We start from the raw sequence: 12,628 nt of genomic DNA on the forward strand, positions 1-12,628 counted from the left end.
AGATTTAAATACGTCGGACTTCAACAGATTTTCCTGGTCAAAAGACGGCAATTACTGGATAACGGAAACGCTGGTTGACTTACAATATGGTCGTTCTTCTCTTGCTGCTGGGCGACACTGACTATTTGGGTCCTGAGAATGAGGACCTCCTCTCTGCGCGCCTCCAGCTCCTCATTTGCTCCCTTCAGTTGGTGGAGAAGCAAATTATAGCTCTCCTGCAGCTCATGGGAAGTGCCGTTTTGCGAGGCACGGTCAGCAATGGTCCTCCTCAGTTCATTCAGGTCATTCTTGAGTTTCTTGTTCTCCGACTCGAGCTCCTCCCTCTGAAAAGGAAACGGTTTCATGTCATGTGCGACGGCCGCATCATCACGCGTACATCTGAGAAAAGCCCCACAACGGGACCGGGTGTTTCTGCATTGATCCACATTCGAGACCTTGAGACTGTTGTACGCCAGATCAGCAATATCCTGCTCCGACATCGGGCTCCTCGACTCAGTGCCCTGAAGGTTTGTAAAGATTACACTTGAAGATATAGTGTTGCAAATGTTACATTATAATAGTCGTCTGGTCAAGTGAAAACTATTTATTCACTCAAGGAGACTGTCCAAGCGGATATTTTCCATAGAGATTTTCACCGTGCTCTTGGCCGAGTCCTCGATCCTTTCCAGCTCAATTTGCAGCCTCTTCCGCTCCTGCTCAAGCTCTCGGACCCGTTTCTGCAGCTTCATGAACAGGCTGATGTCCATCGCTGCATTTTCTACTCCCATTTCCTGGAGATGGGACAGACGTTCAACTGTATATCCACAAATCGTCATGACAGCCCTCGCCTCATGACTCAGTAATCAATCAAAAGACGCGCACAATATATCAGCGTGGCGGGTATTTTACCTCGACCAGCTGAATGCTGTCTTCAGTGTCTCCAACCTCTGAGGTGGAAATGGAAGGGTAGTTGGAGTCAGACTCCAGGCTGCTCTGGTTGGAAGGATTCCTTCGATGACCTTTCTGGAACTGGAGGATCAGGAAATCCAGCAAACAGCGTTATCCCCGATTCCTGCTGGCTAGCTCATCACGACAATTGGCTAATTTAGGTCATTAATTTGACGCTCGAGCAGACGTAGCGTTGATAGACACTTTTAAACAAACAAACTGGTGACATGAATTTCACCTTGGTAAGGGAAACCTCTTCCTGCAGGTTGTCATATCTCTGCTCTAGCCTGGAGAACTCCTTGAGGAGGTTCTGGTAGCTCTGCCTGTCCTTATCCAGCTCGGCCTGAAGATGCATTTCTCTCTGGGAAGCGCTGTTCTCCTGGTCTGACACACACACACACACACACACACACACACACACACACACACACACACACACACACACACACACACACACACACACACACACACACACACACACACACACACACACAGAGAGAGAGATTGATTCCCCACCGGGAGGGAGAATAACAGGCCCCCAGTAGTCGGCGTGTGATGAGACCACCACTGCTCACCTTCAGTGCTCTTGGAGTGTTGAAGGATCCTCCGATTCATCTCCTCTTTTTCACTTTTCAACAAGGAGTTTTCCGTCTCTAGCTCTTCCACCCTCTGAAACAAAAACAAAAGGGGTATTCAACCAGTGATCGCGGGCTGAATTGCTCCGATTTATGTTGTGACACATGTAAGTAAGGAAACGGTTTGAACCTGTGTGTGTGTGTGTGTGTGTGTGTGTGTGTGTGTGTGTGTGTGTGTGTGTGTGTGTGTGTGTGTGTTCTTTATGTGGAATTCGGGAACGCAGGTGTCGAAAACAGAACAATTCAATCTCTTCCAACATTCTCACAGACTCCCCGATAAGATTCTGGGGCTCCTTAACAGGTTCATCGCCGTCTCTCATCACAGAATTCCGCTCACCCGCTTCCATCCAAGCCTTTCGTCGCAGTGCTCCTCCTCCAATCTCTGCTTGGCTTCGCCCGTTTCACGGAGCTCGGCCCTCAACCGCTCCAGCTCTTCTTGGAGGCTGATCAGCTGATTGCCGTCGCCGTGGGGACCGCGGACCTGCTCCAGCTCCTTCTGCATCTTGCTCAACTCCATACCCAGGGCAGCATTGGTATTCATCAGCTGCTCATTCTGGGATTTCAAGCCTTTAGACTAGAGTGGGATGGACAGAAAATAAATCACTAATATCACATCTACTAAGATGCTGGCAACCGCAGTCCAGATTCATTGTATTTCTGAACGACAACTCTTATATTTAATTGAAAATGATATTTATTTGTCATCGTTTGAGTTTGGGCGTCTGCACAGCCGCTCAGTAAGGCGTACAGAAAACATAGGCATGCTTAATGAGCTAGAAATATATGAATGATGGGCTTGAATCCCCCTATTGGATAGAAGAGTAGAGCCCAACAGGTGGATGCAGGAGAGGTGGAGGGAATGCAGCAACACAGCAAGCAAGCAGGCCGCACAGCAGGACACAAGGCGTGTAGGCAAGAGAGATGGCTGCTTAAATAGGCCAGCCCATAAGGGTGTGGAGCGTGTAGCGCCCTCGGGATGTCTGACAGAACTAGCTCTGCAAGCTACGCCTATTTCACGTGAAATGTGAAATATTATGCTATTTTAATTACCGTCTCCATGGTTTATGTATTTTTACAGTACCCCTAGAGTGTGTGGATTCAATACAAGAGACGTCCACGATTACCTGGTCATCCATCTTCCTCTGGAGCTGAACAATCTTGTTCTCCATGCCGCTGTTGAGCTTTTTCAGATGTTCGGCGGAGCGCGCCTCGATCTTGAGCTGCTTGAGCTGCCGTTTGGCCCGCGTGCGTCTGTAGGCACACTGGATGGTTATGGCCGCGTCGCGCGCTTGTTTGAACCTCCTCCTCGCCAGCCACCCGCGGACGGCCCTCTGGATGACCATGGCCTTATGGTGCAGCAGGAACTACAAAGGCAAGATTTTAGAGTTGAGGCCAGATGAGAGATGAGACGAGGAGAGAAAACCTGATGGAACTGGAGCCGGGGCAGGAGGGAAAGAGCAAATCAAAAGAAAAAGAATATAAAAAAAATGTGGTACCTCTTGGAAAATCCTGCGCGTGTACATGCCTCTGGTGTAAGCCTGAATGATGATGACAGCTAGTCTCACTTTGAGATAGGCCCGTCTAACCCGCACCATCCGATACCACTTCTGACATATGATGGCGGCGCGGGTTAGCCGTAGCTGCTCCGCATACCTGAAGCAAAAAAGAGTGAACACGGGTGAGAATGGAGAAGAGAGGGAACAAGACACCGCAAGATACGAAATTAAAACTAAATAATAAATCGTTTAGTGTTCAGATATATTTTTTACCATCACATTATAGCACTAGTACTATTGTGTTATTCCTAGGCAGTATTTACAAAATTCTTATGTAACATACTAGAAAGTAGCCACTACCAGCCCATAGTCTATATGAGTACATATATCCTAACCTGCGGGCCAGGTATCCGCGGCCATAACGCTGCAAAGTGATGGCAGACTTGCAAATCTTTCGGTAGCGCACGCGCTGCAGCCAGCCTCGCACCGTCTTTTGGATTTTAATGCAGGCCGAGCGAAACTTGTCGGCTCTCAGCTTCTCCAGGTAAGCTACCTGGCCCGCCCGGAAAAAAATCTTGGTCTTGCCAAACTGGAACTTGTCTGGGTCCTTGGGTTGAAGAGCCAAAAACAAAAAAAATGCGTCAATATTGCTCAGTCAGGAATAACAGTGTACTTCAACGCGTTGAAGTACACAGCTCACATCACATAAGTGGTGTCCATGTTTTTGATGCTTCTTTATTAACGGTGTAACGATTCACTGATACGAATCGGAAACCGCTTTTAATGTTAAAGATGCCACAACATTGATTCGCGGACCCCTGGATCATTCTAAATGTACCATGAACCGGTCGATTGCCCGATTCTGAAGTTATGAATCTGTTGACTGAAGCTTTGCTGCTAATTCTACTTTAGTATAAACTAAGCTGCTGCGGAAGACTCACTGATCTGACGTTACAAGTCATGTTACTTTAAAAAGAATAATTATTTGTTTGGAGACACGGGAAACTGAACGCACAGTGGACTGGAGATTGCTCCCTCTCCATTACGCAATCCACTGTCCTGATCTAAAGGCGGAGCGGGACAGTCCCTTCCTTAGGTTTAAAATGTTTGTTTCATAGAAGTAGAAACCAACAAAAATGAATAGATCTCACCATGCATTAAACCAACTGAATCAAATGGAACGACTCGTTTTACTGAGTGACTCTCTAAGAACAGTCTTAAAAAAAAAAAAAGAGTTGAACTTGTTAACCAACCGCAGTGAAAGACATTCTAACCGACAATTAAAAATACTCCAATGCATCCAGGGTTATTTCAATATTATATAGTACTATATCAGAATCACAATATATTCGATATTTTTACATCTTAATTCCATAAAGTAACAAAAATACTTGGGAAGACCAGGGAATCCCGAGTATTTTTGCTATTTGAAGGTAAGCAATGCCACTTTAATAGAATTGGTTTCTTTAAATTTAATGGAAAATGAAAGTCTACATTAAACAAATGTTAAGAACTGTATCAGATTGCATCATATCTCACAAAATCATTCCATATTAAAATGTATCGCAGCCCATGTATCTAGATACAGTACGTATCAGATTGTCTTACAGTATAAGGTAGAGATGAACACCCCAAATCTTTATCAATCAAAATGTTCCGAAAGCTTGTTACAGAGGTGTATAACCCCAAAATACATACAATTTATAGTAAATTATGACCTCTTTGCTGTATATCTTGCAAACTACTGCTACATCTCCCACGTTTCTCTTCCATACATTTCACTCTTTGCAATAAGAGGTAATGGAGCTCAAAGGAAAGCCTATATTCCCAGAAATGGTCACTGAGAAAACTACTCCTAGTTCCCTTAAGTCCTGAATGACTGTTAATGTTTAGTGTAAAAAGCGTTTCCGATTGTTTTCTGCATATTATTCCCTCAAATAAAATGTATCCTACTGCCAGGTAAAGATCCATACCGTACCTTTATCAAGGTCTCCAGTAGATTCTTGCACACAAGCTTCTTGTCTCCAGTGACCATGTCAGACTTTTTCAGAAGCACTCTATATCTGTTGAAGAAGTCCTGGTATGTCCACCTGGAAATGGAGGTTGATGTTAACCTTCATCCAATAAACACGCAGTGTCTGATGTTGGCTCGTCGTCCAATTCATCATCATGAACAATAAAACTAAAGCTCTCCTTTATTTAATCACACATTTATTTACACTTTATTTTTTTTATTTTATTTTTTTTATTTTTAAGGAACTGTCTGTGTTTATTGCTTTGATGCCTCAGGATATATAAAAAAGTAAAATGAAAGAAAATTATTTTATATATATTTTATTTTTAATATTTAATTATAATTTTTTTTTTTTTTTTTTATAAATAAATCTTCTAAAAAGAAAAAGAGAATTTAATTTCTCCTTTATTAAGACCAAGACAAGTTTTAATGGGGTTTTAGTAGGCACAATATTTAGACATAGCTGAAGAAATATTCGATAAAGAAAATACCCGAGCCCATAACGACTAAATGACCTCAGTGTTATCTGAGGGTTCCATTTGTTTACTGTTAAGGGTGAAATGAGGTAAGCTGGTGTTTGTGTTTCTATGGTGCCTTAAAGAAACATACATGATAATACACAACTGAGGTGATCTTTAGTGAGTGGTGATAGTTAAGTACCAAATCGATTACATTAAACACTGAATTGATCAAAAATAATAAAATATGCGGTGAGGGACACAATCACATATTTTAAATGCACGTACCTGGACGGAAACCCTGCGGCGCTGATGCGAATCGTCTCGAGAACCCCACAAGCCCTCAACTGCTGCACGGCTCGCCTTGAGTCGAACCTGCAGGGTCAGGATAAATAAATAAATGTTTCAAAAAGAAGATTTCCTTGCCCTGGATGGTGGTGGTCAGACTCCCAACGAGACTTCACGATTTTGAAAGTGAGTTTTTACCTTAGTTTTGACTTTGGCATTGTGGCCGTAATGCAGTAGTGTGTGTCTGGTGGATTGCTATGGGCGCAAGCTGCTAGCTCAGTTTGAAAACAACATGTGACTCAGACACCTTATTTAATTTAGGAGACCTGAAAGAGCCCTTGTGGGGAAGAATGCATTAAGAAGACACGCAAAAGGGAGTTTTGTGATCCTGCTCGTAACTAGAACTGATACGGGACAAATGTCGATTCCAGTTTCACTGTGTGTATCTTAATGTACTAATAATGTAAAACAACTTTTGATAATCGTGGGCAAAGTCCAGATTTTTTGATGTTTCTAAAGATTATCATGCCAGATTTACGAGTTACGAGTGTTTTTTTGTTTGTTTTTTTTTGGTAAATTTATCATATGTTATGTGTGGGATCTCTCACATTTTCAAAATCTGTTAAGATTTAAAAAAATGTTGTAGTGTGGGCCAGGCTTGTCAAATGGTATCAAGACAAATGACTCACATGAACGCCTCCTTCTCGTCGTTGGGCTTGATGCAGCGCACATAATGAGGCGTGGTGGCATTCAGTGTCTCCATGAGAAGTTGAAGGGAATTACGGAACTAGGTAAACAAAGAACTGAAGTGAGCATTGCTTAAGAGTTAAGCGATTAAGTCCTAATTTAGAGACAGATTGACCTCCATGGAGACAGAGCTAACCTGGTGTCCTACGCTCTTTCTGTGCTCTTTGTTTGGAGCTTTGAGTGCCGGCTTGGCAGCTCGGACGTTGACCCTGGAAGACCGAGCCGCTGAACTCCCTTCCTGCTTCTCCAGAAACAGATCTGCCACAAGCTGAAACTGAATATAAATGTTTTACACACACACACACACACACACACACACACACACACACACACACACACACACACACACACACACACACACACACACACACACACACACACACACACACACACACACACACACACCTGTGCTTAGAGTATGCAGAATTCATCAATATACCCTAACTGGAATTTTGTTTTATTTACTTTAGGAAAAAATATAGAACTGCTACAAATCATAAAGACGCAAAAGTCCAAGAAAATTGTATTGCCAAACTGTAACTAAATTGGTATATTAGAACCACAATTTGTGAAAATTGATACATTTTGAATAGTATACAACACAATATAAAAATAAGTAATATTAACTTATAATGACTTGACACACATTACTTTTTTTATGTTATAGCCAGTGCACTGTACAAGTTGTTTCAATCGCTAAGCCTGTAGAAGGAACTTCCTTATAATATAAGGAATAAATAGGAATATATTTCTGCATATTATGGAGGAATCGGGGCATGGTTTATACAAATTATAAGTTGCAGGCACTTGTCCGTCAATTTAGGTTACAATTCATCAACATGCACACCCTCGTAGGAACAAACTGGCTGGTACACTCCTTATCTGGAATCCAGCTTTCCTGGTCATAGGGCAGCAACAGTTTTCTGCACATGTTGGTGAATGAGGCCCAATGAGTTTTCCTAAGAGAAGAGTGCCCTACGTGGGAACCTTTAATCGTTGCGTTTACATTCAATATGATGGCGGTTTATACTTTTGAAACATTCCGACATTTTCAGTTTTGATTGAAATTACCTTACTAGCTTTCAGGATATTAATCTGCTCCTCATAGACCGTGTCTCTGTTCTTCTCCAGGAACCCTTCACATTGGTATTCAACCTGACGAGAAAACTCGATGAAAAACGATGAAAACTGCTGACATGTATTCAAATAGTTCTTAAACTTTTAAACTTGCTTAAAAACAAGACAACCCTAAGGAAATACATTAAGGATTTTAACCTATTTACATCCACCTTGAAATGTGAATTCTGACCTTGTCTGCAAAGTGTAGAATGATGAAGGACGTGTTGGACATGCGCGGTTTCTGGAAGTGGCCATTGCTAGAATGTTGTGCATAAAGCTTTTGGGCCCATTTCTGGTCCATTCCCTTCGGCACCTGGAGACGGAGGAAATTACTCAGTTATTTAGGATACTCAGAAAAACAAGTTCATTGACATCAGTAACTTCAAAAGGAGCGCAGATAAGAGCAGGCGATGAAACCAAATTGTCTGTTTTGTTTAATTGGCTGGTAATGATCAAAATGATCATATAAAGGGAGGTAAAAAATAAAAAAAGACCAAAAAAAAACCAAAACCTTCAACTCAGCAGTCTGCTTTCCACAGATATCTGAAAGTTTTACACTGAATTAATGACATTTTTAAATATGATGACACGATAAAGTAATTTTGAGACCTTTTGCATTTAAAACAAAAAAATAATAGTACTGTAAACATCAATACATTTTGTTAATACAAATTGAAAAGGTAATGGATGGACATTTAACAACACGAATTATGAAAAAATTATATTTTAAAATAGCTGAAATACAACTGTGCTGGATCTGTGCAGTGTATTTTTTTTATTTTGTAAATGAAGCATTTTGTGGCTTACTACATAGCCATCATCCATGAATTCCTACTTTGCACTCTTCATCTAGCAGGTCGAGGATGCCGAGCTTGGCCTCTATCAGGTCTATGCAGGGCTGGTTGTCATAGAAGTCGATCAAAGTCCAGGGAATCTGCTCCTTCACATATTCCTCCTGTTCAAGTTTGAAGACATGCTGTGGAGACGACACGGGTTCAGACGTGCGAATCGCTTGAGGAACGCTTGAAATACTCGACAGCTCTTGGGTTTGTTTGTCAAAATGTTAGGGCTCACCGAGTTGAACTGTTGTTGAAGTTTCTCGTTGGCGTAATTGATGCAGAACTGCTCAAAGCTGTTCATCTCAAAGGTCTCAAAGCTTTGGTGACAAGAACATGGCATAAATAATCACGACTCACATTGAAAGTATTGATTGTTTTTATTTTTCTTCAATACTTCTTGTAAGCTAAAATGCTATTTGCATATTTATTTCAGCACTTTAAAATGGACATATTTTGTTTCATTGTGCTAACTACATAATTCACACAGTCATTCAGTGAAAGCAGGTAAACATATGCAGGAATGTGCCAATCAATGAGATGATATGTAGAATCGTAAAACATTTTTGCTCCTTGTTTAATACAAGCTTGTTTTCAAACAGCATCGTCTGCAACTCTCTTATGAACCCTTAAATCTGTGCCACATCTGGACGCACAATATCTGAATCGCATACATGGTAAACTCACCCGTAGATGTCCAAAACCCCAATAAAGGAGTGCTGCTTGGAGGAGACCTGCAGGGCCTTGTTCACGTGCTGGACGATCCAGTCGAACATGCGGGCGTAAATGTGTTTGGCAAGAGCGTCGCGGGCGTTGTTCGCCTGTTTACAGGACATGTTCTTGATGTAGGTCTCCGACGTGGTGACCAGCTTCCTGTGACACAACCAGTGCTCCATCTGCTCCAGTTCCACACCGAGCAATCGGCAGAAGTGATTTAGGTGGGCGTCTTCCGGCTAAAAGCACAACAGAATTATCTCCTGTCACAATATTTGGAAAGCACGGTGGACAAATGCTCAGAGTTCAATCTGAACCGTAAGCCCACGACAGCAGGGTTGAATCGGCGACTGTGACGTACGGAGATGTGACAGGAGTCTCCATCTCTTTCGGTGCAGATTTCCACGTTGCCGAGATGCAGGATGGACGCGATGACTTTGATAATGCTGTTCTGGCTGCTCTCTTTTACGCCTGTCGTCGCAAACAAAGCATCAAGTATCAAACGAGATTGACGCATTTACAACAAAACATACGTCTGTATAATAAAATGGGAATCTCCATAAAATAAACCAATGTTAAAATAAACCTCTCATGCAACCGTGAATGTACAGATATGGCCTTTAAAAATGTTATTATCTTACCCAGCAGCGTTAAGGCCTCTAATGTCTTTTTAAGGTCCTCTGCATCGTTGACTCCAGGAATAAAGATGTTTTCCCCAAAGGATGTATAGATGAAATCCTCTGCACTGTCTAGGATGTATAAAAAAGGGCCACGTAATGTATATCTTGGAAAAACTTAGAAGATAATAAATTGGTGAGATTATTACATCTAAGTCTGAAAACTCTGCACAACACACACACCCACTTTTAGCATGATGATCTGCTTGATGATCTCTTTTCACATTGCACGATAACAAGCATTCTGTCAGAGGTCTATATTAAAAATGCATTTTGTGAAATTAACCTCAAAATTAAATGAATTCTATGATTTAGTATTATAAAGAGGAGTAGAAAAAAAATGTTATGTTTTAAGATTCCTTGTGTTAGTGTGATTAGCGTGAAAAGTGCTTCATCGGCCTTGTCCTCCCGATGTTAACAAACTTTTTGGAATCATTGTGAAAATCTTTAAACAAAAGCAAGCATCTCTCCTTGTGACCAGGACACACATTCCAGCAGGAGAGATACTTACTTAGGGCCAGGTCTTTGAACTCTGGTAAACTTGCACAGGCACAGAGCTGGTAGAATATGTGGTAATTCCTCTCATCCTCGGCCTGAGAAATAAATAGTTACCATAAATACTGTGGAGTAAATCCAATCCTTGTGACTTACAATTATTCAATTATGAAGAATCCACAAGCGCGGTAACGCAAGACATACCTGGAAGACAACCCGGGACTTCTCCAGCAGATATGTGCGCATGTTGGCACCTATGATGTGGTAACGCCTGTCAAATCCAATCTGGATGTACTTCCCGAAACGGCTGCTGTTGTCATTACGAGTTGTTTTTGCATTTCCAATCGCCTTTTTAGCAACGAGGACAGTGGAAAATGTCATGCAGCAAGCAAGCATACAGCTATAAAACGGAGGATTTGTTTGTGCTGAAAAAAACCCACTAAAGCCAGTGTCTACAGGATCAGAGACTTTTGTTTCCACTCACCTCCATGACGGGACTCGAGGCCAGCACTTTCTCCTCAACATTCGTGTTACTTGCCGAGCCCCCGACAGTCGCAAAGAAGCGCATGGCATACTTGGCCGAGACTGTCTTCCCGGCTCCCGACTCACCACTCACTATGATGGATTGGTTTCTCTCATCTCTATATAGCAGACACGGGCAGAAGAGTATTTTGATATATGTCCAGGCATTTAAAAGACCAAACTACGAGTTTTAAAAACCCCATCTCCTTCCCATTGAAAGCAGGGCTCTGTCCTAATGTGCCACATTGTGGAATTGTTGAGCATTCCACTGGATTTCATGAGAATTGACTCAACATGCTGACGGGAGACACTGGTCCCACACACTTTCACTGTCCAAGAATTAAAACAGTACAACACTATTCTTTTTATAAAAGATATAACATGTTACTTCCCAAACAAATACTACTAAGATAAAGTATAACACAAAGTCAAATTCTTGTGCGATTCTATATGCCAGTGTTGCCCAAAGTGTGGGCTGTGGCCCCCTGATGGGCTATGAAGGTACTGTAGGTGGGCCGTGAGAGGTAATTTAAAATAAACAAAGAAACAAATAAATAGATACGTTTTTAATTTGGTAAATAAGTTTGAAATTACCTTTAAATATTCATGATTAAATATTTACATTTAAAAAAAGGAATCAGAAATAATAAAACAAGGCAATGGGATTTAAATTGCGTGTTATTCTTCATTTATCGGACCTCATCTTTTATTTGTTAACCCTATTTTTACATTTCGTTGCTTTACAAATTGTTACACGAGTATGTGGATGGACTAATTTGCACTGCATTGCCATAGGCCCAGGTTCACATACAATTGTTCTGTTTATGAAACAAAAAATACATTGTTGGGCATATCACCACACCTCGCCATTTGCTTGTACGCTTCCTCAGCCACAGCAAATATATGAGGATCCATGTCCCCCATGTTTTGGCCACTGTAGGCATTGATGACTTCCTCGCCATAGATTGGCAGCTGCTCATATGGGTTGATAGCCACCAGCACAATCCCTAAAGGAAGAGAAGGTAATTCATTTGACATAATTCATCCTCTGCAAGATATTACATTCTCAGTTTATTGGGCTATCCAGCCAAATCAATAGTTTTATCTAGGGTGTTCATACAACCAAAAACAATATCAAGTTTGTGGGCGACATCAACAATAAATAAAAAATAAAAATAAAAATAAACAATTGACTATGCAATTAGATGAGACGGTGAGGAAGGGAATTGATCACTCAAACAGATGAGAGAAAAATGTAAAATTCTTCTACTAGATGAAAGACTTGTGCCGAGGCTACAATTGTGCCTGTTTTGTGCATCTTGCAGCCAGTGTTTTTTTTGGATAATTCTCTATTCATTTTCCTTAGCCTGATGGATCAAGGTTTGTCCACCACTCCTTGTAAAATTGCTCAAATTGAGCCAGGTTTTTTGGTGAGCATCGGTGGACAGTGGTTTTGAGGTCTTGCCACAGATGTTGGATGGGCTAAGGTCAGGACAGCTGAGGGCCTCAGTGTGGGCTGGGTGACATTGACAAAATATACTATTATATAACACTACTATTGACAATACTTTTTTGACAACTATGGGTGCTTTCATAAGATATTTACACAGAATAAAGAATTGAGAAACAACCATTGGTATTGATTTGAGAATTTTAGAACAACATATTAGAACAGCTAGAGTAGTCCATGAAGTTCAGAA

General features: G+C 41.4%; 1 protein-coding gene across 1 annotated transcript in view; it reads right to left on the bottom strand.

Annotated features, from left to right (window-relative positions):
• The window catches only part of myo5b (myosin VB), a 36,327-nt gene that overhangs the window by 7,570 nt on the left and 16,129 nt on the right, over positions 1-12,628 (bottom strand). Inside the window, exons 4-28 of the mRNA XM_080017450.1 lie at positions 11,791-11,935; positions 10,891-11,047; positions 10,611-10,754; positions 10,423-10,504; positions 9,876-9,983; positions 9,596-9,705; positions 9,208-9,473; positions 8,759-8,840; positions 8,520-8,660; positions 7,875-7,997; positions 7,637-7,720; positions 6,702-6,839; positions 6,508-6,605; positions 5,819-5,905; positions 5,037-5,148; positions 3,454-3,665; positions 3,059-3,215; positions 2,687-2,926; positions 1,900-2,136; positions 1,503-1,596; positions 1,166-1,311; positions 889-1,008; positions 636-770; positions 435-500; positions 84-323 (exon numbers count right to left, since the gene is read on the bottom strand). Of these exons, the coding sequence (XP_079873576.1) occupies positions 84-323; positions 435-500; positions 636-770; positions 889-1,008; positions 1,166-1,311; positions 1,503-1,596; positions 1,900-2,136; positions 2,687-2,926; positions 3,059-3,215; positions 3,454-3,665; positions 5,037-5,148; positions 5,819-5,905; positions 6,508-6,605; positions 6,702-6,839; positions 7,637-7,720; positions 7,875-7,997; positions 8,520-8,660; positions 8,759-8,840; positions 9,208-9,473; positions 9,596-9,705; positions 9,876-9,983; positions 10,423-10,504; positions 10,611-10,754; positions 10,891-11,047; positions 11,791-11,935 (3,524 nt within the window). The remainder of the gene's footprint in view (positions 1-83; positions 324-434; positions 501-635; positions 771-888; positions 1,009-1,165; positions 1,312-1,502; positions 1,597-1,899; positions 2,137-2,686; positions 2,927-3,058; positions 3,216-3,453; positions 3,666-5,036; positions 5,149-5,818; positions 5,906-6,507; positions 6,606-6,701; positions 6,840-7,636; positions 7,721-7,874; positions 7,998-8,519; positions 8,661-8,758; positions 8,841-9,207; positions 9,474-9,595; positions 9,706-9,875; positions 9,984-10,422; positions 10,505-10,610; positions 10,755-10,890; positions 11,048-11,790; positions 11,936-12,628) is intronic.

Source organism: Zeus faber, assembly GCF_960531495.2.
Source record: "Zeus faber genome assembly, chromosome: 17".
Taxonomy (NCBI): Eukaryota; Metazoa; Chordata; class Actinopteri; order Zeiformes; family Zeidae; genus Zeus; species Zeus faber.